A 24,113-nucleotide genomic window follows, 5' to 3' on the forward strand; every position below is an offset into this window, starting at 1 on the left:
CAGCTCAGAGCCTGGAGCCTGCTTCTGTTTCTGTGTTGCCTCTCTCTCTGCACCTCTCCCATTTGCACTCTCTCTCTCTCAAAAATAAACATTAAAAAGAAATGAAAAATATAAAAAAAGAAATAAGAATGACTGCTGAATATCCCTAAATGTTTTGTCTGTTAATACATTATTGTCTCTTTTTAAATAATTCATATAATGAATCATGTTGACAGATTTCTCAAGATTCCCATCTTTGTTTCTCAACTACATCTTTCTTGGGCCTAATACAGTTCTTTAAATAAACTGCTAGATTTAATTACTCTTTTACTTGATTTTTTTTTTCCACATTTTTATTTATTTTTGGGACAGAGGGAGACAGAGCATGAATGGGGGAGGGGCAGAGAGAGAGGGAGACACAGGATCAGAAACAGGCTCCAGGCTCTGAGCCATCAGCCCAGAGCCCGACGCGGGGCTCGAACTCACGGACCGCGAGATCGTGACCTGGCTGAAGTCGGACGCTTAACCGATTGCGCCACCCAGGCGCCCCTTTTACTTGAAAATCTTGTACACTCATCAAAATCAATCTTTATTTTTTTTGTACTACTTGTAAGGATTTTAGTATTAAAGTTACTCTATAATTATAAAAGGAATGGGGAGCGCTTTGGAACATTTTCTAATTTCTAAAAATGGTCAACAGAGTATCTGTTTTTCAAATGATAAACACTTGCAAAGACCTGGTGTTTTTTAATAGTAATATTTTAATGGCTAAGGGGCTTGCCTGTTGCTACCCCCAGACCAGGAACCCTCAACCCCTTGAACACACCTAGAAAACTCTCAACCTCAGAATTTTCCAGGCTCCCCTTAATGGTTGTTCTAATCCAGCAAAGTGGAGGGGGGGGATGCATTCAGACACCCACCTTCCTCAAAAGCCAAACCATTTCAAAATAAAATACTATTTTTACCATTCCCTAGAATGTCTAAATGTCAGTGTCACTACCTGCCTTTGGTGCTCTATTTTCAGACAGACTTGCAAGTCAAGAGTTGTTTTCCGGGGCGCCTGGGTGGCGCAGTCGGTTAAGCGTCCGACTTCAACCAGATCACGATCTCGCGGTCCGTGAGTTCGAGCCCCGCGTCGGGCTCTGGGCTGATGGCTTGGAGCCTGGAGCCTGTTTCCGATTCTGTGTCTCCCTCTCTCTCTCTGCCCCTCCCCCGTTCATGCTCTGTCTCTCTCTGTCCCAAAAAAATAAATAAAAAACAAAAAACAAAACAAAAAAAAAGAGTTGTTTTCCAAGGACATTAGTAAACTGTCCCACATATATCCAGCCTCTAATTACAACTATCTACAACTCAACATTACTGCAGGTTTGCGTTTGTGGTTCTGTTTATGCTTAAATTGTTTTTCTGAATCCATATAAGGAAGTTAGAAAAAACAGCCAGGGAGACAAGAATCTGAATCACCCTTCTAAAGTTACCCTATAACCTTGTATAAATGTCCTTTGAACTCTCTAAGTTTAATCTCCACCCATAAAATTGAAATAATACCCACTTGGCACAGGTGTGAGGATTACAGGTTAAAACACCTTAGCCAAGTCTGGCTAACAATGCAAACATTATTTGCCAACAATGGTAACTTTTAGCTTTGTGTGAAACAAATCTGTCATGCTCTGAAGAACCTAATCCCCTCTCCCTTTTTAAACTCTCAAAATAGTAGATGTGAAATATGTATGTATCTTTTTCTCCCTTTGCCCACAAAACAATCACAACTACATTTTAATATAGATAGAATTCTTGCCTCGGCTTAAAAAATTAACACACATGTACCATGAAATCAAAATTGGATGCAAACACATTAGGGAAGATGGGGTAGGGAGGGGTAAGTAATTTACATATCAACAAATTAAAGCACTCATCTAAATTGTTTATAAATCTGTAGATACACATTCAAGATTCTGTTCAAATGTATTTGCTTGGGGTGTGTGGGTGGCTCAGTAAAGCATCTGACTTTTAATTTTTTTATTAATGTTTATTTAGTTTTGAAAGAGAGAGAGACACAGAGCACCAGCAGGGGAGGGGCAGAGAGAGAGAGGGAGGAGACACAGAATCCGAAGCAGGCTTCCAGCTCTGAGCTGTCAGCACAGAACTTGACACCAGGCTTGAACTCACAAGCCAGGCTTGAACTCAAGAGCCATGAGATCATGACCTGAACTGAGCACAGAGCCTGCTTGAGCTATTCCCTCTCCCTCTCCCTCTCCCTCTCCCTCTCCCTCTCCCTCTCCCTCTCCCTCTCCCTCTCCCTCTCCCTCTCCCTCTCCCTCTCCCTCTCCCTCTCCCTCTCCCTCTCCCTCTCCCTCTCCCTCTCCCTCTCCCTCTCCCTCTCCCTCTCCCTCTCCCTCTCCCTCTCCCTCTCCCTCTCCCTCTCCCTCTCCCTCTCCCTCTCCCTCTCCCTCTCCCTCTCCCTCTCCCTCTCCCCCTCCCCCTCCCCCTCCCCCTCCCCCTCCCCCTCCCCCTCCCCCTCCCCCTCCCCCTCCCCCTCCCCCTCCCCCTCCCCCTCCCCCTCCCCCTCCCCCTCCCCCTCCCCCTCCCCCTCCCCCTCCCCCCCCCTCCCCCTCTCCCCCTCTCTCCCTCTCTCCCTCTCTTCCTCTCCCTCTCTCCCTCTCTTCCTCTCCCTCTTTTCCTCTCCCTCTCTTCCTCTAGCCCTCTCCCTTGCTTGCGTGTTCTCTCCCCCCCCGCCCACAAATAATAAATAAATAATTAAAAATTTGAAAAAGAGAAACTTAAATGTTCTATAAAATATCAAAATACATAAGGCATTTCCATTAAAATTAGAAATAAGGTGAAAATGCTTATTATTACCTTTATTCACTTTTGAGGCATTAGCTAATGTAGTAAGGTAGAAAAATGAAAACAGTAAAAATATAGAATCATTTGCAGATGATACGAATGCTTAGAAAATCTAGGAAACTCACCTAGAAAACTAGTTGAGTTCATGAGAATTTGGTGCAGTGATTGGACAGAGACAGTCTAAAAAAATTTTTTTAGCTTTGTTAAATGCAAAACAGTTTGAATAGAAATTGGAGGTGGAGAATGGGTTGGAGATCCTATTCAAAAAAATGGCCAATTGAGGGTTTTTTTAAGCTTTTAACTTTTTTTTTTTACATTTTTATTTATTTTTGAGAGACAGAGACAGAGTGTGTGTGGGGTGGGGGGGTGCAGAGAGGGAGGGAGACACAGAATCAGAAGCAGGATCCAGGCTCCGAGCTGCCAGCACAGAGCCCGATGTGGGGCTTGAACCCACGAACCATGAGATCATGACCTGAGCTGAAGTCAGCTGCTTAACTGACTAAGCCACCCAGGTGCCCCTAAGCTTTTAATTTTAGTACCTGTGTAGTTTACAGATTGTTATATTAGTTTCAGGTGTACCATATAGTGATTCAACAATTCTATATACTTCTCAGTGCTCAGCATGATATATGTGCTCTTAATCCCCTTCACCTAGTTCATCCACCTCCCCTCTGGTAACCATTGGTTTGTTCTCCATAGTTAAGAGTCTGTTTTTTGGTTTCTCTCTTTTTTAATTGTTCATTTGTTTTGTTTCTTAAATTCCACTTATGAGTGAAATCATATGGTATTTGTCTATCTTATACTGAGTTATTTCGCTTAGCATTATACTCAAGCTCTGTCCATGTCATTACAAATTGCAAGGATTTATTCTTTTTTATGGCTGAGTAATATTCCATTGTGTGTGTGCACAGGCCACCTCTTCTTTAATTGATTGACACTTGGGCTGCTTCTGTATCTCAGTTACTGTGAATAATGTTGCCATAAACATTGGTGTGCATGTATCCCTTTGAATTAATGTTCTTGTATTCTTTGGGTAAATACCTGGTAGTGCAATTGCTGGATCATAAGGTAGTTCCATTTTTAACTTTTTGGGGAACCTCCATGCTGTTTTCCATAGTGACTGCACCAGTTTGCATTCCCATCAACAGCGCATGAGTGTTCCTTTTTCTCCGCATCCTCACCAACACCTGTTGTTTCCTGTGTTTTTTATTTTAGCCATTCTGACAGGTGTGAGGTGATACCTCATTGTGGCTTTGATATGCATTTGCCTGATAATGTGCATCTTTTCATGTGTCTGTTGGCCATCTGGCTGTCTTTGGAAGAATGTTCATGTATTCTGCTCATTTTTAAATTGGATTATTTATATTTTGGATGTTGAATTGTGTAAGTTCTTTATTTCATCCTGACCCTTTATCAGATATGTCATTTGCAAATATCTTCTCCCATTCCATAGTTTGTCTTTTAGTTTTGTTGATAGTTGTGCAGAAGCTTTTTATTTTTGCTTTTGTTTCTGTTGCTTCTGGAGACATATTTAGAAAAATGTTGCTATGGCCAGTGTTAGAGATGTTACTGCATGTGTTCTCTTCTAGGATTTTTTATGGTTTCAGGTTTCACATTTAGGAATAATGACCCATCGTTAAATACCTAGGAGTATATTTAAATAAGAATGGTATTGTGGGACTGATAAGAATTAGGTCAAGGTCTTACTGAAAGACTAACTGAAGTTGGAACATATGGAGAGACATGTTATATTTCTAGAATGAGAATACTGGAGCAGTGTCTGTAACTTCCTATTACAACTAATACCAATCAGAATCCCAAGGAGGTTTTTAGAATTAGACCAAATGGTTTCAAGTTCATTTGTAACAATACATACCTAAGAATAGCCAAGAAAAACAATTTTAAATAATCCTAGTGAAGGGAGATTTGTGCTGTTGTTTGTTAAAGCGTAATCAAATAGGAAGTATGATGTTGACACAGGAATCGACAGATAAGAGGAATGGCACAGAGACTTTGAACATGTCTCAGTGTGTATTTGTACACACACAGCTAATACATGACCTAAGGTATATTTCAAGTTTGCTTGGGAAAAGGAGATTTAGTTGATTTCATAAGTGGTGCCAGCACGATGGGCTGTTCTCATTTACATGAGAACAAAGTTAACATAACCTCAGAAGCCATAGAAAAATTAATCTCAGATGGCTTAAGGTCTAGATACATAAACTTAATACATTTAGGGGAAATTTAGCATATTTAATCTTGAAGTTGGGAAACCTTTTAAAGAAAGACAAGAAACCCAGAAACTGTAACAACATAATACCATAAAGCCAAAAAACTAGTAACAAAAGTGACAGGGATTTAATCCCTTTAATAATACAGAGAGCCCCTCCCTACAACTTAAAACTTAAAAATGAGGATGACTAAATAGAAAAATGTAAAGGATATGAACTGGTCAATCTCAGGAAATGAAAATCAAATATCCTATACATTTTTTTTATGTTTATTTTTGAGAGAGAGCGAGAGTGTGAACACACAAGTAGGGGAGGGGCAGAGAGAGGGAGACACAGAATCAGAAGTAGGCTCCAGGCTCCAAGCTGGGAGCACGGAGCCCTGCTTGGGCCTGAACCCACGAACCGTGAGATCATGACCTGAGCTGAAGTCGGATGCTTAATTGACTGAGCCACCCAGGCACCCCTATCCTGTAAACTTATAACAAAATGTTCACCCCTGTTAGTGACTCCGCAAGTACATGTGGAAACATGAGCAAGGGAAGGGACCTGACATAATAGAAGAGGGACAATATACAGTGCTGGGGAGGATGCCAGGGAAACAGATGCTCGCAATTATTGCTAGTTGGAGTGTGAATGGCCATCAAAACTAAAAACTAAAATGTACATGCCTTTTGTCTCAGCAACCCAATGTTTGAGTGTCTAGCCTACAGACAGGCATCTATGCACGGAGGTTGAGTAGCCTATTTTTTAGTGGAATGATACAATTTTTAAAAATACCATTACCTGGAATGGTGTTAGATGAAAATTTTCAAGTTCAGCATGTGTGTGATCCTAGCTTGCTTGCATTCTTTCTGATCCTAGTTTTACAAAATGGGACAAGCATTTGTGTTTTTGTGTTGGTAAAAGTGTATATGAGCATAGGAAAAAACAGCATATCAAATAGGATTGATTAGTGTTTTCTATGTCTTTATATGGTTGCACTTAGATGGTGTATTAAGTGAAGCAAGTTACAAAACAACAGGACTATAAAATTGTGACTGAGGATTTGTATAAGAACATTCATAGGAAAAATTCTGGAATAGGTTGTTCAGGGAATTGTGGCAAACTTGACTTCTGATTTACATGAATTTGTTTTACATGAGTGTGTATTTTGTAACTAGAAAAATAAAAGACAAGGAGAGTAACTCCTGCTAGTTCAAGATGTTGCCCGCAGCCTACACATCCCCAGCATGTACCTATAGTACTTCAAAGAGAAGGCAAACCCCAAACTTCCTGTACAGTTGACCCTTGAACAACATGAGGAACATGGGGGTTAGGGGTGCTGACCCCCCCAACCCTCCCCTATAGTCAAAAATCTGCCTCTAACTTTAGACTCCCCCAAAACTTAACTACTCATAACATGTCCTTGACCAGAGACCTTATCAAGAACGTAAATAGTAGGGGGGGTGCCTGGGTGGCTCAGTCGGTTAAGCGTCTGCCTTTGGCTCATGGTTCACGAATTCTAGCCCCACATTGGGCTCTCTGATGTGCACACAGAGGCCGCTTCAGATCCTCTGTCCCCCCTCTCTCTGCCCCTCCCACACTTGTGTGCGTGTGTGCATGCGCTCTCTCGCGCTCTCTCTCTCCCTCCTGCCCCTCCCCCTCCCCCCTTTCCCTCTCCCTCCCTCTCCCTCCCTCTCCCTCCCTCCCCCTCCCCCTCCCCCTCCCCCTCCCCCTCCCCCTCCCCCTCCCCCCTCCCTCTCCCTCTCTCTCTCTCTCCCTCTCAAAAATAAATAAATAAATAAAAACTTTTAAAAAATGTGTTATTCATAGCAAATACATTGGCATGCATTAAAAAAACAAATAGTAGGTTAGCACATTTTGTATGTTATATGTATTGTATACTGTATTTTTTTTAAGTTTATTTATTTTGAGAGAGCACACATGAGTAGGGTAGGGGCAGAGAGAGGTGGGAGAAAGAGAATCCCAAGCAGGGCCCACACTGTTAGCACAGAGCCTGACTTGGGACTCAATCTCACGAACCATGAGATCATGATGTGAGCCAAAATCGAATCCGATGCTTAATCGACTGAGCCACCCAGGTGCCCTGGCTCCGTTTCTTATTTTGGGTACCTTTGGGCAAGATATGGTACCCATCTCTTTTTTCTCTCTCTCTCTTCCGGAAGTATTTGTGTGTCATCCTTGCACAGGGGCCATGCTAATCTTCTCTGTATCGTTCCAATTTTAGTATGTGTGCTAGCAAAGCAAGCACTGTGTAACCTCTGTTAACTTTGTTTTCCACTTATAAACTAGGGGTCATTAATAGTACCTGTAGATTGTTGCTTAGATTAAATGAGAAGGCATACTAAAGCATATAGTAGGCACTGAATTGTAGCTCTTATAGGCATGGATGGAAGTCATTCCTTGTTCATGGAGGTGTTGTGGATCTCAGCAACGGCTTGCATTTTCCTCCCTCCTCTACAAGGGCTTAACTGCTTCCACATGAGTTGGCTCACATACATCTATTCCTTTTCTCTTTGGAAGGTTCTAATAGAAGACTGTATTCCAGTACTGAAGAGGTACGCCAAAGAAGGGAGAGAGTTTGATTATGTGATTAATGATTTGACAGCTGTTCCAATCTCCACATCTCCAGAAGAAGGTAGATTCTGTTTTTTGTTTTCTAACCAAGACAATGTTCATGAAAATGGTTTTCTTGGCACTTTGTGAGAATGAAAGGCTCTTAGAGATTGTCTACATAGTAAGTTCCTTCATTTTTTCAAGGTAGTTAAACTGCAGCGCACAGTGGAAAGATGGCTGGATTTGGCTTTGGTCAAATCCTGTTCTGTCACTAAATAAGCACATTTACTCAGTCATTTGAGAGAAACATTAAATAAAATGACTCAATCACATTATTGAGAAATTAGCTTGTTTGGTAATTTACTTAAATTATGTGATTTAAAAAAAAATTATTTGAGAAAGAAACAGTGTGAGCAGAAGGGCAGAGAGAGAGAATCCCAAGTAGGCTTTGAACTGTCAGCGCAGAGCCGGACGCATGGCTCTTACAAAACTGTGAGATCATAAACTGAGCCGAAATCAAAAGTCGGTGCTTAACCAACTGAGCCACCCCGGCTCCCCTACATTATATGATTTTTAACCTGTACTAGGACAAACTGGTGACCTTTCTAGGCAACACCAGTGACTATTCCCCTTCTCAAACCACACGCTGTAAATCACTGCTGGTTTGGCATGTCAGTGTTACTGTTTTTCTATAACCTTGTCTTCCTGCTGAATTTGCAGACTGGGTCCCCACCTGATGACCCTTGCTGTTTCTCTCTTGGGATGTTGCAACTTCCCTCTTAAACCTGTTGTCTTTTAGATTTCATCCACTGCCTTTCTGTCTAATCTTTATTGGTACTGTGAGAGCAGTGCTAAGCACAAGGACGTTTGCTTTTTTTTTTTTTAATTTTTAACGTTTATTTATTTTTTTTGAGACAGAGAGAGACAGAGCATGAACAGGGGAGGGTCAGAGAGAGGGAGACACAGAATCCGAAACAGGCTCCAGGCTCTGAGCTGTCAGCACAGAGCCCGACGCGGGGCTCGAACTCACGGACCGCGAGATCATGACCTGAGCTGAAGTCGGCGGCCCAACCGACTGACCACCCAGGCGCCCCAAGGATGTTTGCTTTTGACGTTGAGTATATGCACGTGTGTGCAAGACACCCCAAAAAGACAGTACATTTTTACAAATAAGATTTTGAATATGGAGTCTCAAGCTCTTGGCTACTTTCTTTTGTTGGTATTTTTGAATATTAATGTGAATATTTGACATTAGATGTTTCTGATGCATGTAAACCCATATTTATATAATTAATTTTTTTTATTATCCAGATTCTACATGGGAGTTTCTCAGACTGATTCTTGACCTCTCGATGAAAGTACTGAAACCGGATGGGAAGTATTTTACACAGGTATACACTTAACTCTTTTTCCCCAGAACGCTCGATAAGAATTTTTATATTTTGAAATTTGCATGCATATTACTGAAATTTATATTTGTTAAGGATAGAACATCATAACTGTATTATGTTCTTTCAGACAACAAGTTTGTAAATAGCTGACCTGTCCTCTCCAGAATTAATGAGTTCTCTTATGTCCTTTTATTGCCCACTGTCCTAATTTATCAACCTTGGGCTGTGGCTGTAGTATGAACTCCTGCCACCAGATGGAGATACAGATTGTGATTTTATTTGTTTTTTGTTTGTTTGTTTTTTAATTTCTCTCCCCTTATCCTCTAGGAGATTCTTCATTGGAAAGCCAGTTTATCAACATAAAGCTTAATAAACTGCTTTGACTGTAGTATGAGTTCCTGCCACCAGATGGAAGCAAATTGTTTTTTTCCCATTCTCTAGGGGATTCTTAAATTTAAAAGAAAGTTTAAAATTTGTATCTCTTGTTATGTAATATATATATAATATATATATACATATACATATATCTTGTTATGTATGTATGTGTGTGTGTGCGTATACACACCCTGCTAAAGTCCTGAAGAAAATTCTGAAAATGACCACAAAAGGTGCTAAATGCTGATCGAGTCTCTTTACTTGGTACACCAGTCCCTTAATTCATAAGCAGAAAATAAGCACTTACCTAGGCAGTATTGCACTCTGGTCCCTGTAATTCTTAAGTGTTTTCAGGAGCCCTCCCCCACCCCTTTAAAAAGCAATAGCATATTTAAATGTCAAAAACTAGTAGAGAGGACTTAACTTTATTCTCCCAAAGAGGCATTTTAATGCAGGCTCTGGGCACTTGTTGGGATCTGAGATTAATAATGGTGAATACAACTTGGGGAAACTCTAAGGGACACCTTGAATTAGTCTTCAGCCCATCCTGTTTTCCTTTTCTTTCCCTTGCATGTAAGACCCCACTCTCCTCCATGGTGATTAATCTTAGAGGCCTTGAACTTGGTGAAAGTATTGAGAAGCTTCGAGGGAAAGAAACAGACAACTGTATATGAATGGAATTTTTTTGCCTGATGTTTAGAAATGATTTTTTTTAACACATTCTAGACTTGAGTCTCTAATTTTTTTTTAATGTTAATTTTACTTTTGAGAGAGAAAGAGAGCATGAATCGGGAGGGGCAGAGAGAGAGAGAGACACACAGAATCCGAAGCAAGCTATAGGCTCTGACCTGTCAGTGCAGAGCCAGACACAGGGTTTGAATTCATGAACCGGGAGATCATAACCTGAGCCAAAATCAAGAGTTGGACGCTTAACTGACTGAGCCTCCCAGACGTCCCTGTCGTACCTTTTTTGAAACTGCCATGTGATAATGCTCAGGAGATACTCTTGATTCACGCCTACCCCCTTTACCTCAGCACGTAGCTTAGAACTGAAACGTAAAGATGGAATGAAAATGTTGTTTGACCTCTTAGCGGACCTCAGGCAGACTAAATGTCCTGCCTGAAATTGCGTCACAGTAGCAAATTCATGATGTCATTAGTAATCACCGTGGCTGCATGAAGGCAGCCTAGTTAGTGCCACAGAGCTGGGGAAAGCTGTGGAAATGGAGTGGGTGGGAACTGAGCTGGCTCTGGTGGGCCAGGGGAATTTCAATCCAGGGAATATTTGCTTTCAAGACCAGGGACTCGACCTCCTTCCCTTCTCTTCCCCACTCCCCTTTAAAAAAAAAAAAAAAGTAACAAAAAAACTCTAGAGGTTCTTTGATACATACAAACTTATGTATGTGGCATTCATGTAAGTTATTATGCAAAATACTACCCCCTCCTTGAGAAGTGGACATAACTGGTACCCTTGACACGTCTACATTACTCCCTAAACTCCTGTCCACCTTTTAGAAGGTAACCCATCTTTAGTGTTATTCTTTTTTATTCTTGTACTTTTTTTTTCTTAAGTAAACTCAGTGCCCAAGTGGGGTTTGAACTCACAACCCCAAGAGCAAGAGTCACATGCTTTATTGACTGAGCCAGCCAGGTGCTCCCCTGTACTTTTCTTTATAGATGTTTCACATATGTGTAATTTCCTGTCATTATATTGTTCAGCTTGCTTTTGAACTTGCTGAGAATGATGTTATTAAGGATGTATTCTTCCGGACTTGCTTTTTTTTTTTTTTTTTTTTACGTTACAAAAATCATACATACTGTTAAATTTAAAAGATAAAAACAATATAGAAATCTAGAGTAAAAAACAGTGTCACCTACTCACACCTAACATGGGCCAAGGAAAACTTCCTAGAACCAAACTACTGAATAGGGATTTACCTCTTAGGATGCCCACCTCCCCCCAATTATTCCCTTGTCAAACTTAAAAAAAAATTTTTTTTAATGTTTGTTTATTCTGGGGAGACAGAGTGGGGGAGGGGCAGAAAGAGAGGGAGACACAGAATCCGAAGCAGGCTCCAGGCTCTGAGCTGTCAGCACAGAGCCTGATGCAGGCTCACACCCACAAAGCGTGGGATCATGACCTGGGCCGAAGTCAGACGCTCAACCAACTGTTCCACCCAGGTGCCCCAGTTCCTTTCTCATCCTTAATAGGTATTTAATTCTCTGCTATTGGGTTTTTGTTCTGCATCTCCAATGTCTGTCCTTTGTCCATCCAGCCTTCCTTTTTTTCTTTTTTCATCGAGGCATTGGATTTGCACGTATGCATTACATGGCTAGAAAAAGAATCCCAGGATTTTCCCTCTTGTGGATTTTCATCTTGTTTCCTCCTGCTCCACGATGCCAACTGAGGTTGTCAGTACTATGAAACCGAACTGGTAGGACGGGAGCAGATTATTCTAGCATTTTTCTAGATCTTTTCGTTGTACACCAGATCTGGGGCTGGTCATTCTATACTTGTTTAACCTGCCCGTGAGGTCACAACGATTTTCCCAGCTCTGTGACATCAATGGTTCAGATTTGCCAATGTAACCATGCTTCATCTCCCAGCTAGAAACCCAACGATGACTTTGGAGCATGGCCTAATAAGTACCTGTTGTCTGCCTCTCTCTTCGGCATTGTTACTGCTCTCGAGAGCAACCGCCTGGATGTTCATGCGCACTGTTACGGTGGCACTGAAAAAACCGATATGTCTTTCTTAAGACAAGAAAAAAATGTATTTCCATTTAAATACACAGGAAAGTAAAATGTATCACATTACTTTTTTGGGGTAGGTCTCCATTTGTGGTGAGGTTTTTTTTCCTTTTTTTAACTGCTTTTTGACAATGCTGGGGAAGAACAAATTGAAACTTTCCTATCTCCTTACCACATTCTCAGTAAGGAGATCCTCCCATATGCCTTCAGTAAAGAGAGTCTGGTGTCAATTTTAAGATGGCAAGAAAAACCATTGAACTGTGCACCTAGGTGGCATTTCCATTCTATAGCTTCCCCAGTGTGATATGTTCTAAAAACATCCAGCATTGTTTTCTATTTGTGAATCTTAAATTACATGTGTGGTGTTTATATACTCTCATGGTGAACTTAATGTTGAAACCAAATTATATGCTGGTGAAGGGCACTTTGGCCAAATCCCACTTCAGGACCCTAGATGATGGGTTACTAAACAGGCTGACACTGAAGGACGACGTCATGCTAAACGAACGTGCTAAGTGAAAACCTGAAAACCGCCAAGGCTGTCTCTCAGAATAGTTCTTTTGCCCACTTGCCTGTGGCTAGTTGGTTGGTTTCGAAATGCCTTTCATTTGTGATGCTTACATCACTGAATGCCTTCATTTGTGAGTGTCGCTCACAAATAATTTTCACTTGTGAATAATTTTCATTTTACATTGTACTTGGCTATTCTAAGGCAAATTGATAGTGAAGTTCTTAAGAAATGGAATCACCACATGCATTCAGTAGTCTTTAGTTTGTAAAGAATTTAGAGTTTAAAAGGAAATAGGTGGTATTAAGTACCCATTATGAAAAGCCACAATTAGGAAACTTGAGCTAAAATGATAAAATGTAACCCAGACCTAATGAATGAAAATCACGTGTGATTCATATGCACATTAAAGATTAAGAAGCACTGCTCTAGGGTATCCTGGGCTGAGTAAGCGGGGTGGGGGGGTGGGGGGGGTGGCGGGGCGGGGCGGCATGTAACTCTTGAGTTGTGAGTGAGTTCAAACCCCATATTGGGTGTGGAGATTACTTAAAAACAAACAAAAAAAAGGCACTGCTATAGAACTAGGCAGATCCTTTCAGTAGCTCTGCTCTGTTCTTGGCCAGCATCTGATTCATCCTTTTTTTCTTCATGGTCACAGAGTGGCTGCTGCAGCTTCAAATATCACATCTAGGTCATAGGCTGGAAGTAAGTTGAAGAGGCGGGTCACTCTGTTTATCCTTGATTGTCCAGAAGCATAAACTTTCCTGGTAGCCCCTAGCAGAGTTAACTACATCTCACTGACCACTCCTAACTGCTTGGGAGACTGAAAAGGTGGTGGCAAGAAAGGGAGAAAAATTAGAACAATTAAGTCAAGGGAGGATGCTTGATAAGGAGTGGAACTGTGGGATATCCTTACTTAGTATACATATTATGAGTAAAGTTTTGTTTTCTTAGGCCTGAAAATCACATATTTGGGGGAAAGCATAGAGGTATGAACATAGTTCTTTGGCAACGTCTTAGATTCTTATGAAGGTCATAGTTTTAAGCCATTCTGGAAATGAAGAGCATTATCTTTCTGATGTTTCATTCTCAACATAGTGGTGACCAGTGGGAAAACATTTTGAATGGCTCATGTGTATGAATCTTTGCTAATTGCATGGTGTTGATACAGTGACTGTGTTACTAATGAGAAATTGGTCTCACTGCTTTCTGTAGCTTCATTCTCTGAATGTGAAATGGCTTGGTAAATGAGGTAGAAGGATAATGAGCTAATTAATGGATCTATAAGTAGAATTGAATGCAGTGTGTCATAGCACAGAAGCCTTCTCTCATTTTCGAAGAGGAGAACTTTCATCTAAAGCTAAAATTGTTTTCATTTATTAGAGACCTTCAAATGAGTGGGGGGGGCCTTCAGTAGGACTCAAGAATCCCATTGTTTGCTTTCCTGTCTTTGATTTAGGGTAACTGTGTCAATTTGACAGAAGCCTTGTCGCTCTATGAAGAACAGCTTGGGCGCCTGTATTGTCCTGTGGAATTCTCAAAGGAGATCGTCTGTGTTCCTTCATACTTGGAATTGTATCCTTCGACATAACATAACATGACATTATGTTGTTAGATCAGAATACCCAAGTAAATCCCATGCCAGTTCAACATTTTAAATCCCAATAATAAATGGAATTAGCTCTATACTATCTAAGGCCATGGTCTTCAGATGTGGCTGCACATTGGAATTCCCTGAAGCTTTAAAATAACTACTGATTCCTGAATCACTCTCAGATTCTGGGGTGTGGCCTCCCACAACTCCCCAGGTGGTTCTACTGATTAAGCAGCACTGGTTCTCAAAGGCTGTCCCCAGAACTGCAGCATCCCCTGGGAACCGGTTAGCATGAAGATCCTCAAGCCCCACCCTGGCCTCCTGCTCCAGCAGAGGCTGACAGAGGCTGGCTTGAGGCCTGGTTACTTGCCTGGACCGGTCTACCAGGAGATTGCTGTGCACATAAAGCTTCAGAAGCCCTAGTCTAAAATACCACCTGAACTGTAGTGGGCAAAAAGAGTAAACATGCTAATTCTATTTTTTTTTTTTAAGTTTATTTATTTTGAGAGCAAGAGCGCATGCACAGGGTGGGGAGGAGCAGAGAGGGGAAAGAATCCCAAGCAGGCTCCACGCTTGTCAGCAGGGAGCCCACAAACCATGAGATCATGATCTGCGCCGAAATGAAGAAATGAGGAGTCGGATGCTTAACCAGCTGAGCCACCCAGTCGCCCCTCATTCTATTTTTTATATTAAAATCATCCTACTTTCGGGGCGCCTGGGTGGCTCAGTCGGTTGAGCATCCGACTTCGGCTCAGGTCATGATCTCACGGTCCGTGAGTTCGAGCCCTGCGTCGGGCTCTGTGCTGACAGCTCAGAACCTGGAGCCTGTTTCAGATTCTGTGTCTCCCTCTCTCTCTGCCCCTCCCCTGTTCATGCTCTGTCTCTCTCTGTCTCAAAAATAAATAAACGTTAAAAAAAAAAATTTAAAATCATCCTACTTTGATATTAGTTTCTACACTTCATTTGATTCTGATTTGCAGTAGAAACCAATGTTGGTGTTCTTCATTAGTTCCACTTAGTAAAGTTAGTCCAGAGAAATAAAAGTACCCAGAGAAAAGGCAGAATGGGAGCATTGTCACTGGAAATTTAAAATGCGTTTCCTCCTAAAAGGCAGACTTCTAGTCTCCAGATAAAAGCTTCCTTATCTGAAGTGGCCAAGTCTAGTTTTCTGTATCAGCTGTCTTCATTGCTGTCTAGAGAGATCCTGTGACTGCCACTGGCCTGCAGTGAGGTCCTTGTCCACAAACCCTGGCAGCCTCTGACAGACACGGGCCTTAGAAAACCCCTAGATCCCTCTGGAAGAAGCTCTCTGTGTATGCTGGGCAGCCACTTTCCTTCTGGAGCATTTTTTTGGTAGAAATCCAGTTGATAACATTTGGAGAAAAGGCTTCTGCCCTCTGGCTCCACTCCATCCTTCTACCTGTTTTTCCTTCTCTTTCTCCCTCCCTCTCTTTTTCCCACCCCTCTCTTCCTCCCCCACCCCCCAGTCTCTCACCTTCCCACCCTTCCTTGTCATGTTAATTCCCTAAGAAGTCTGAAAGACCTCGGAAAGCAGTAGCATACCTGAGGGAGTATTTGTATGCCTTTAGCCTTGTCCCCATTTGCTCCCCGCTCCTCCCACCGCTCCTCCCCACTGGCGACCCAGTCACAGGTGGTAGGTATGCAGGCTGTTAAAGTGGCCTTGTTAAGAGGACCTAATGCTCATCACTGCAATGCTTTAAGCCTTGAAACTTGCATCCACCTTCCAGTTTGTAGGCCAGCAAACAAATTTTAAATGCTGTCTGTTCTTCCTTGAATTATCTGCACTTATTCCTTGACTCCCTGTCCAGGTGGGTATTTTACACTGTTTGGAAGAAAGCTAACCCTTGAAGACCGTTGTCCCCAATCGTGTGTGCTGCAAATAGCCTTCCTGACCTTCATATGCTGTACATGACATCGAAAGGAGTCAGGCAATTGATTGTGAATTCCTTCAAGTTTTCTTTTCTTTTTAATTATTATTCTTAATTTAAAAAAAGCAAATGGAAAATGTATATTTTGATGAGCTAGGGTGTTATTTTTTTTGAAAGTCAGCTGAAGGATGATTAGACAGCACAGCGAAGGCTGCTAAATGCACTGAACCCCTAGAATGTGATTTTTGTTACTTTCTTTTGTGTGTGTGGGCTTTTTATTTTTGTTTTGGTAGACTTCAAATTTGGTTGTTTGGAGGAATGAACATCATTGTTTTTGTTCTGGAGGGAAGTTCTTGATGGTGTTTTTTTCCCAGAAAATTGACTTAGTTATTAAAATTTGGTGCTTATAAGAAAGAGTTAAGAAAAAATGAATAGCAATGCTTCAATTAAAATTATAAATGAGAAATTTCATGTGTTTGTCGTTTTATTTCAGCCAGGTCCCCACTTTCTCACTGCTGATCTCACAGAACAAAGGTGTCTCCTGATCTTTTTTAGTTCTTTTCTATCACTCAGTGCCATTTATCTCTTTATAACAGGATGGCCTTAGGGCCTTTTTGAACAGTAGTAATGACTTCATTTACCCCCGTGGTAAATGATACACAACTTATTACATTCACCAGTTCTTCATTATAAAATTGACCTGAGGATAGGAAAAGATTTGGTCTTACTGGAAAGTTGAAAGTCAGAGGCTTGTTTCTATTCCCATTCTTATTGGTGTATTAGATGTGGAAACACAGAGCATTTTGGATTGCTGCTGTAAAACTTTTTAAGAAGGATTTTAGATGTACAGATAGATGAGAGTTTGTAGAGGCCTGCAATAAGAGTGGCATAAACTCAGTAAGGAAGTGCAGGCAGCTAACAGCTTGTAAAGTGTATTTGTGGATAAGAATCCACATCAAAGGTGAAGGTACACTGACTTGGATTATTAGACATCAGTGGTTATTCTGTTCTTTTTATAACAGCTTTTTGTTTTATCAAGGCATTGCGTTCATTTATGGTGAATTTGCAGTGAGGAAAGCATTAAAAATTGAAATATTCAGTGTGTGTTTTGAGAAAATTAGTGTCAACCCAGAACATTCTTCCTCCCAAGATAGGTTTCTCTGACAGATACTCTTTTTTTTTTTTTTTTAATAGTTTTGTTGTTTTGATTTTATTTTTTTAGGATTTTATTTTTAAGTAATCTCTATGCCCAACATGGGGCTTGAACTCACAATCCCGAGATCAAGAGTCGCCGCCAGGCACCCCTCTAACAGATATTCTTTAAAAAATGAGTGCATGCCTACTTTTCTTTTTGATTGGATTGGCACGGAGAAGAAACAATAATGGAATAAAGGGAGAGTTTGTCATGTTGGAACTAGACTGGCTTTCAGCAAATATTTTTCTTGTGCATTGAGCTTTTATAAAAAGCATTGGTAGACAGAGTCCTACCTACTCCCTGAAATTCTTCTGTAATGTTTTGCAAAGGCTTTGTACTTGTATACCGTGTGAGATTAAAAATGGTGGTATTATTACTGTTAGAACACCATTTTGGCTTAACAGATTGGATTTTTTTCCATTATAGGAAAGAAACCAAGTCTATCTGCTATCTGGATGTGGTGTTACTAATAAGTCAGCATAATTTTATACTTGAAGGCTAGCTTTGTGCAGAGGCTAAACCCCGTGATGAGCCTGATGACACACATGTACCGCCGAGAGCTGAGAGTTAGAACTGACCTGGACCAGGCTGTGGCAGACGTCAGAGATACATTCACGAGAGAGTAAAGGGTGTGGGGTGGGAGGAGGAAGGAAAGGAGATTTTTACTTGGGGTGATAATGGTAGATTCTGACCCTGCTCATTTCTTTGTATTGGAGAAAGGATGATGCCTGTTTTTTAACATCTTTGTAATTGTTTAAAATGAAGCATGCAAACTGATCTCTGATAGCCAAAAACAACCTGTACTTCAGCTGCATTTTAAGGAAATACTATACAATATTAAGTTATTTTATGTTAATGGCTGTTGTGTTTTATATAATCTATAGATAATCTAAAAGAATACTGTTGTATCATACAGCCACTTTTTAATTAAAGACAAATATTGGCTGTGTAATCTAAATTCCATTCAACACATTAGCAGATATCAAGAATTGGTTTATTTTATTTTTACTGTTTATATTGAGAATGAGAAAGAGAGTGAGTGGGGAGAGGGGCAAGGAGAGGGGGAGAGACAATCCCAAGCAGGCTCCATGCTGTCTGTTTAGAGCCTGACACGGGTTTGATCCCACAAATGGTGAGATTCTGACTATGTGAAACCAAGAGTCAGAGGCTTAACCGACTGAGTCACCCAGGTGCCCCTGGTTTATTTTAAAAAATGGTGCTTTCTCCTAAAAATGTGATTGAGAATTTAAAACACTTGATTAATGGCTGAAGGAAGGCTGGGTTAACAGTGTTTTTCCTGGGTGTGAGCAGTACTGATGTCAAAATAAAAACGTGCCTTCCATTTGCTGCACAGTTGAATCGTCACCTCCTTGCTTGCATTAACTATGGTAAGCTCCAGTGGTCTCAGATTGATGGATTTTGTTCTGTTCCCATGGCTCCTGGGTTAGGGTGAAGGGTGTGTGTGATGTTCCACATCATTGGCCTGTGTTGGGGACTTGAGAGCAGTGCTACTCAAAGTGCGGTCCTTCAACCAGTTCTTTGTTTTTTGAGTATTTTGTTTAATTCAGCTGAACGTCTTGTTCCAAGCAAGACCTCAGTGAAGGAAGCTGTATGCTGATTTACACTGTAGCTGTGCTTCTTCCCTAGTTTGGAATAGCACTTTGAGTGGCACTGTTCTAGAGGCTAGTTGGACTGCACTATTTGATAGGAGCTGCTATGTGTGGTCGTGAAGAGACACTTAACCTCTTTCTGTTTCCTGTTGCTAAGTGTCTTTGTGCTAAATAATCTTTTGTATTGCTATGCTTTGGGCTAATACACCACTTTTATTTACATTATCTTGCCCACGTTTTTTTTTTAGGTTTTATTTTTGAGAGTGCCAGAGCGAGTGGGGGAGGGGCAGAGAAGGAGAAAGGGTCCCAAGCAGGCTCTGCCTTGCTAGCGGGGCTTGACCCATGGACCGCGAGATCATGACCTGAGCCGAAACCAAGAGTCAGACGCTTAACCAACTCGGCCACCCAGGCGCCCCTATCTTGTTCAGTTTTAAAATAACTTTGTGAATTCAGTGTCAGTATCACTGAGTAGGCAGCAATCATAATTTTCAGTGTGTCCCAGAGGGTCCCATAGCTAGTCACAATTTGAATCTACGTTCCAGCGTTCTGAGCCTGCGACAGTGGTTTTTAACCCTTTCTTTGTACCTTGGACTCATTTGGCAGCTTGATTAAACCTGTGAACCCTTCCTCAGAAACCTGGTTTTTAATATGTAAAGTAGATATGATTATAAGGAAACAAGTGATACTGTCTTTTAAAAATTTATGACTTAACATTTGTGCCTTAATTACTTGTTACATAGGTGAATGTAGTGGTGGATCAGACACCAGGATTTTGGAGTAGTAATGAAGATAATTATCTGCAGCAACTGAAATGTGGTTAAGAATGCATCTGATTTCTCTGGTTGACAACGTCCTAGGTACTGCCAGTACTAATATGGCTTGTCACCTACATTGGTACTTAAAGGAAGTGCTAAATTTCAGTTAGAGGTTAGTGAAAATAAAGATAGAAATGTTTTCCCGTTCAAATTTAGGGACACATAGTTCTGTCCACAGGCCCCAGTTTACGAACCTCTCTGGCTTACAGTTTTTCCTTCCATTGTTTGATTGTATTTAGGTGGTGGGGAAGGGTAGCTGGGTCCCCTCATCCTGCTGTCAGAACCTCAAATCAATGCTGGCAGATCAGTTCTTCTCAGCCAGAACCGTTTAAAATCTCAATTACCTAGTGCACTTATTCCACTGATTTGTGCTTTACTCATTATTTCAAAAATAAGAAATAGAACATGGGCAAGAAATAGCCCAGTGTTTTTGGAAAGCGATTTGAATACCCTTGGATGGGATTTCCCTGGGAAATCAGATGATAAATGTGACTGGACAGGTATGCTTATCTCCGGTATCTGGGGGTCTTGGAGACATCCTGGCCGGCTCACTAATACAGACGCCAGCCACCAGGCAGCAGCCAATGACGTGTGGTCATTTTCAGCGAGCAGTTTCTTTATGATGTAGTATTAGGGAGCAGGCCCTGTCGGTGCCACTTTGCTCAGGAGTATAGCAGAATAAATCAGGGGCTCTGCCTGGGAAATCAGACTAATCAAGAGAGGTCTGTTTTAACAGATGCCCTCTGATACCAAAGAGGGAAGCCTGGAGGGCTGTCTCCCCCCATTGCCTAGAGATGAAAACCCAGGATTGTAAAGACAGGAAAGGGGCCGGTCTCTTACAGATGAGGGCTTTGCCTCTGGTGTTAACTTAGTATTGGTCCTGATAGGTTGATGATTATGTTGGTATTTAGGTTCTCACTAAGTGGTTCTGACAGCTCTGAGTTCATTGCAGAGTGACAGAAATGCTCCTTGGGCTATGTTCCGCGTCCTCTACTTTCTAGATAACTCTGCCTTTGCCTGTGTTCAGTTGTGGGAGTTAAATTTGATAACCTGAAACTTCCTGTCCTTCCGGTGCTAAGGGGGAGCTTCTGTCAACATAGCCTGTGCACTCATTGCATGGGCCCTTCACACTCCGTGTTTCTCTTTCTTTCTCATCATATTAAATATTCTTCATTATGTATTGTCCACATACGTTTACTGTTTAGTGTCTGAAGAGAGAGTGTGTCCTGGTGAGAAGGAATACACTGCAGGATGGTTTTTGACTACCGTGTAAGAAGAGCTGGAGGTCTTTAACTGAAGTATGTGGGCAGAGAAGCAAGATCTGAGGCTCAAGTGTGGTTGACAGATGGCTAGAACGTAAGCTCCAGCCACCACAACCTGGTGCCCATTGGTCATATTGAACGCTTTGCACATGTAGTAGGTATTAAGAGATTAAAGTGCACCATAAAAGGGAATGCTTAGAATTCCATTTTCCATGTGGGGCATGGAGGAAATAGGCTAGTGTAAAGAAATTATACAGAGTTGGGTATGTTCAAGAAGAAAAGTGGAGATAAAGGGAGAAATCCTTGCATCTTCGTGCATCGAAGGAGCAAGAGTACAGTCCCGATATGGGTGAAAGTGCTGTGTTGGTGAAAGGGGTATTTCTCTAGGGCTTGTGTCTTTTGGGTTCCTTCTCGGTGCCCTGAAGGGCTGAAGAAGAGCAGAAACTCAGGAAGGTGTACAGCATTCAGACCGTAAAACTGGGACGAACTGAGAATCTGTGGCCATTTTGGTGTTAGCCGTTTCTGTGAGTTTTCCCCCCACCTTTTTTTTTTCCTGTTTGCCGTCCACTGTCAATTTCATCACTCTTCAATGACTCCATCCTTGGTGACTCCTCACCTACTGGGTGGAATTCTTGCACCAGGCCTCCACTTTGGGCCCATGGCTTGGGTTTCAGTGCCAGTCTGTGGAGACCAGGCAGCAAGGCCACAAGACTTGAGCCAGGCCCTTGGCTTCCACTGGATAAATCTGGAAGGGTTTGTGCACTAAAGTAGTTAAGTATGGTGATGAATTATAAACCAGTGGAAAACATTGGAAGTCATGAAGGTATATGGAAAACAAATGCATGAATAAGTGGGAACGCATATACAAACAGATAAGGTGCTTAGAATCCTGAGTGCCAACTAAGTGTTGTGAGTGCTGGAGTTGAAAAATTAGCATTTTGTGGGGCGCCTGGGTGGCGCAGTCGGTTAAGCGTCCGACTTCAGCCAGGTCACGATCTCGCGGTCCGGGAGTTCGAGCCCCGCGTCAGGCTCTGGGCTGATGGCTCGGAGCCTGGAGCCTGTTTTCGAGTCTGTGTCTCCCTCTCTCTCTGCCCCTCCCCCGTTCATGCTCTGTCTCTCTGTCCCAAAAATAAATAAAAACGTTGAAAAAAAAATTAGCATTTTGTGATCCTCACATGGAAGACAGAATCAGGTGAACATCACCCTCTGATGTAAAATCTTGGGGAAAATTTGACAAGAAGCCTGTTTACATGGCTATAAAGTCTCCCAGAGATTGCTTATGAGCTGTGTATAAGTTTCCTATTGTAGCTCCAACAGATTACAGCAAACTAAGTTCCTTTTAAGGTGACACATTTATCATCTTACAGTTCTGGAGATCAAAAGTCTGAAACTAGTCTTTTTTCTTTTTTGTTTTGAATTTTTTTGAATTTTTTTTAACATTTATTTATTTTTGAGAGAGAGAGAGACAGTGTGCAAGTGGGGGAAGGGCAGAGAGAGAGGGAGACACAGAATCTGAAGCAAGCTCCAGGCTCTGAGCTGTCAGCACAGAGCCTGATGCGGGGTTCGAACTCATAGACCATGAGATCATGACCTGAGCTGAAGTCAGACGCTTAGCTGACTCAGCCACCCAGGCGCCCCCTATGGTCTTTTTCTTTTTAATGTGTGCAAGAGAGCATGTGTGCAAGTTGGGGATGGGCAGAGAGAGAGGGAGAGAGAATCCCAAGCAGGCTCCATGCTACAGAGCCGGACACGGGGCTTGATCTCACGAGCCATGAAATCATGGCCTGAGCCAAAATCAAGAGTCCGATGCTTAACCAGCTGAGCCACCCAGGTGCCCCTGAAACTAGGGCTCAAATCAAATCACCTTGTGGGCAGGGTGGGTTGCTTCTGGAAACTTTAGGGGGAGAATCCATTTTCTGCTTTTTCTAGCTTGTAGAGGCCATCTGCATGCTTTAGTGTCTGTTCCTTTCCTCCAGTCTCAAAGCCAGCAGTCCATTAACCTCTTCAAGTCTCTCTGCTGCTGTTTTCACATTGTCTTTCTCTTCCTGCGTTCCTGTGGTAAGGTCCCTTTGGGATTATATAATACTACCCAATAATCCACCACCTCCTCCATTCAAGATCTCTACCACAGCTGCAAAGGCATTACAAGGTAACGAAGTTCTTGGGATTAGGGTGTGGACATCCATCAGTGGGCATTCTTCAGCCTCCCACGCATTGCTAGAGAAAACAACTTTATAGTGGAAAAGCTGAACGGCACCTTGCTGAGGTGATCAAAATCCCCAATAAGGAGCAGGTGGACACACATGCCTCCAGTACTCTGAGAAGGGCCCCTCTCCGCCTGTGCAGTCCTGTGTCTGGCTAAGTGCATATCTGAATCTAATCACAGGGAAGCATTAGACCCAAAGGGAGAACATTGTTTTAAAAAGACCCTAGTTCTTTAAAAGCATTAATGTCAAAAGACGCACAAGGCTGTGAAAGAGGTTTCCAAATTGAAGGAGGCTAAAGAAATGTGGCAATGAAATGTGATCCCTGGCGCTACAGTGCATCCCATATTGCTTCAGTTGACAAACTGGAATATGAACGGTAGTTTTGATACAAGTATTGGTATTAAATTTACTCAAGTTCTTATTGCAACTCTTCTCTAAGTTTGAGATTCCTTCCAAGTAAAATATTTAACATTAAGAAAAAACAATAGGGCACCTGGCTGGCTCAGTCAGTGGAGTGTGCAGCTCTTGATCTCGGGGTTTGGGTGCAAGTCCCAATTTTGGTGTAGAGATTACTTCAAGTAAAATAAAATAAAATAAAATCTTAAGCAAGTGGTGCTCCTGGCACAATTGGTCTCCTGTCTGCCTGATGGACATGACAGCAAGATTTTTGGACAAAGAATGAAAAACCTAAGAGGAATAATGGTCAAAGGATCCATAGAAGCATCTGCTGCTTTTACGATCTAGTACAGGAGACAATAAAAGGCAGTGTTCGTGAGGCAGACATTCTAATGGCGAAATTGTTTTTGAGGCTTTCTGCCTGTCACTACACAGTACCTGTCGGGGGCCCCACAGGAGACCGTGAAGGCTGCGGTGGAAGTAAATAGAGATGCCAGGAGGAGGAAGAGG

General features: G+C 41.9%; 1 protein-coding gene and 1 pseudogene across 2 annotated transcripts in view; one reads left to right on the forward strand and one right to left on the reverse strand.

Annotated features, from left to right (window-relative positions):
- The window catches only part of SMS (spermine synthase), a 54,583-nt gene extending 37,999 nt beyond the window's left edge, over positions 1-16,584 (forward strand). Inside the window, exons 8-11 of one of the 2 annotated variants that reach the window (XM_023249206.1) lie at positions 7,578-7,692; positions 8,922-9,001; positions 14,095-14,210; positions 16,059-16,584. In XM_023249206.1, coding sequence (XP_023104974.1) covers positions 7,578-7,692; positions 8,922-9,001; positions 14,095-14,210; positions 16,059-16,098 — 351 coding nt within the window. In that variant the 3' untranslated portion in view covers positions 16,099-16,584. Of the gene's footprint in view, positions 1-7,577; positions 7,693-8,921; positions 9,002-9,328; positions 9,411-14,094; positions 14,211-16,058 lie in introns of those variants that run through there. The other variant, XM_045051134.1, reaches the window with a different exon arrangement.
- Positions 7,220-7,305, reverse strand: LOC111558801 (annotated as a pseudogene).
- Positions 16,585-24,113: the final 7,529 nt, after the last annotated feature.

This window comes from Felis catus, chromosome X (assembly GCF_018350175.1).
Source record: "Felis catus isolate Fca126 chromosome X, F.catus_Fca126_mat1.0, whole genome shotgun sequence".
NCBI lineage: Eukaryota > Metazoa > Chordata > Mammalia > Carnivora > Felidae > Felis > Felis catus.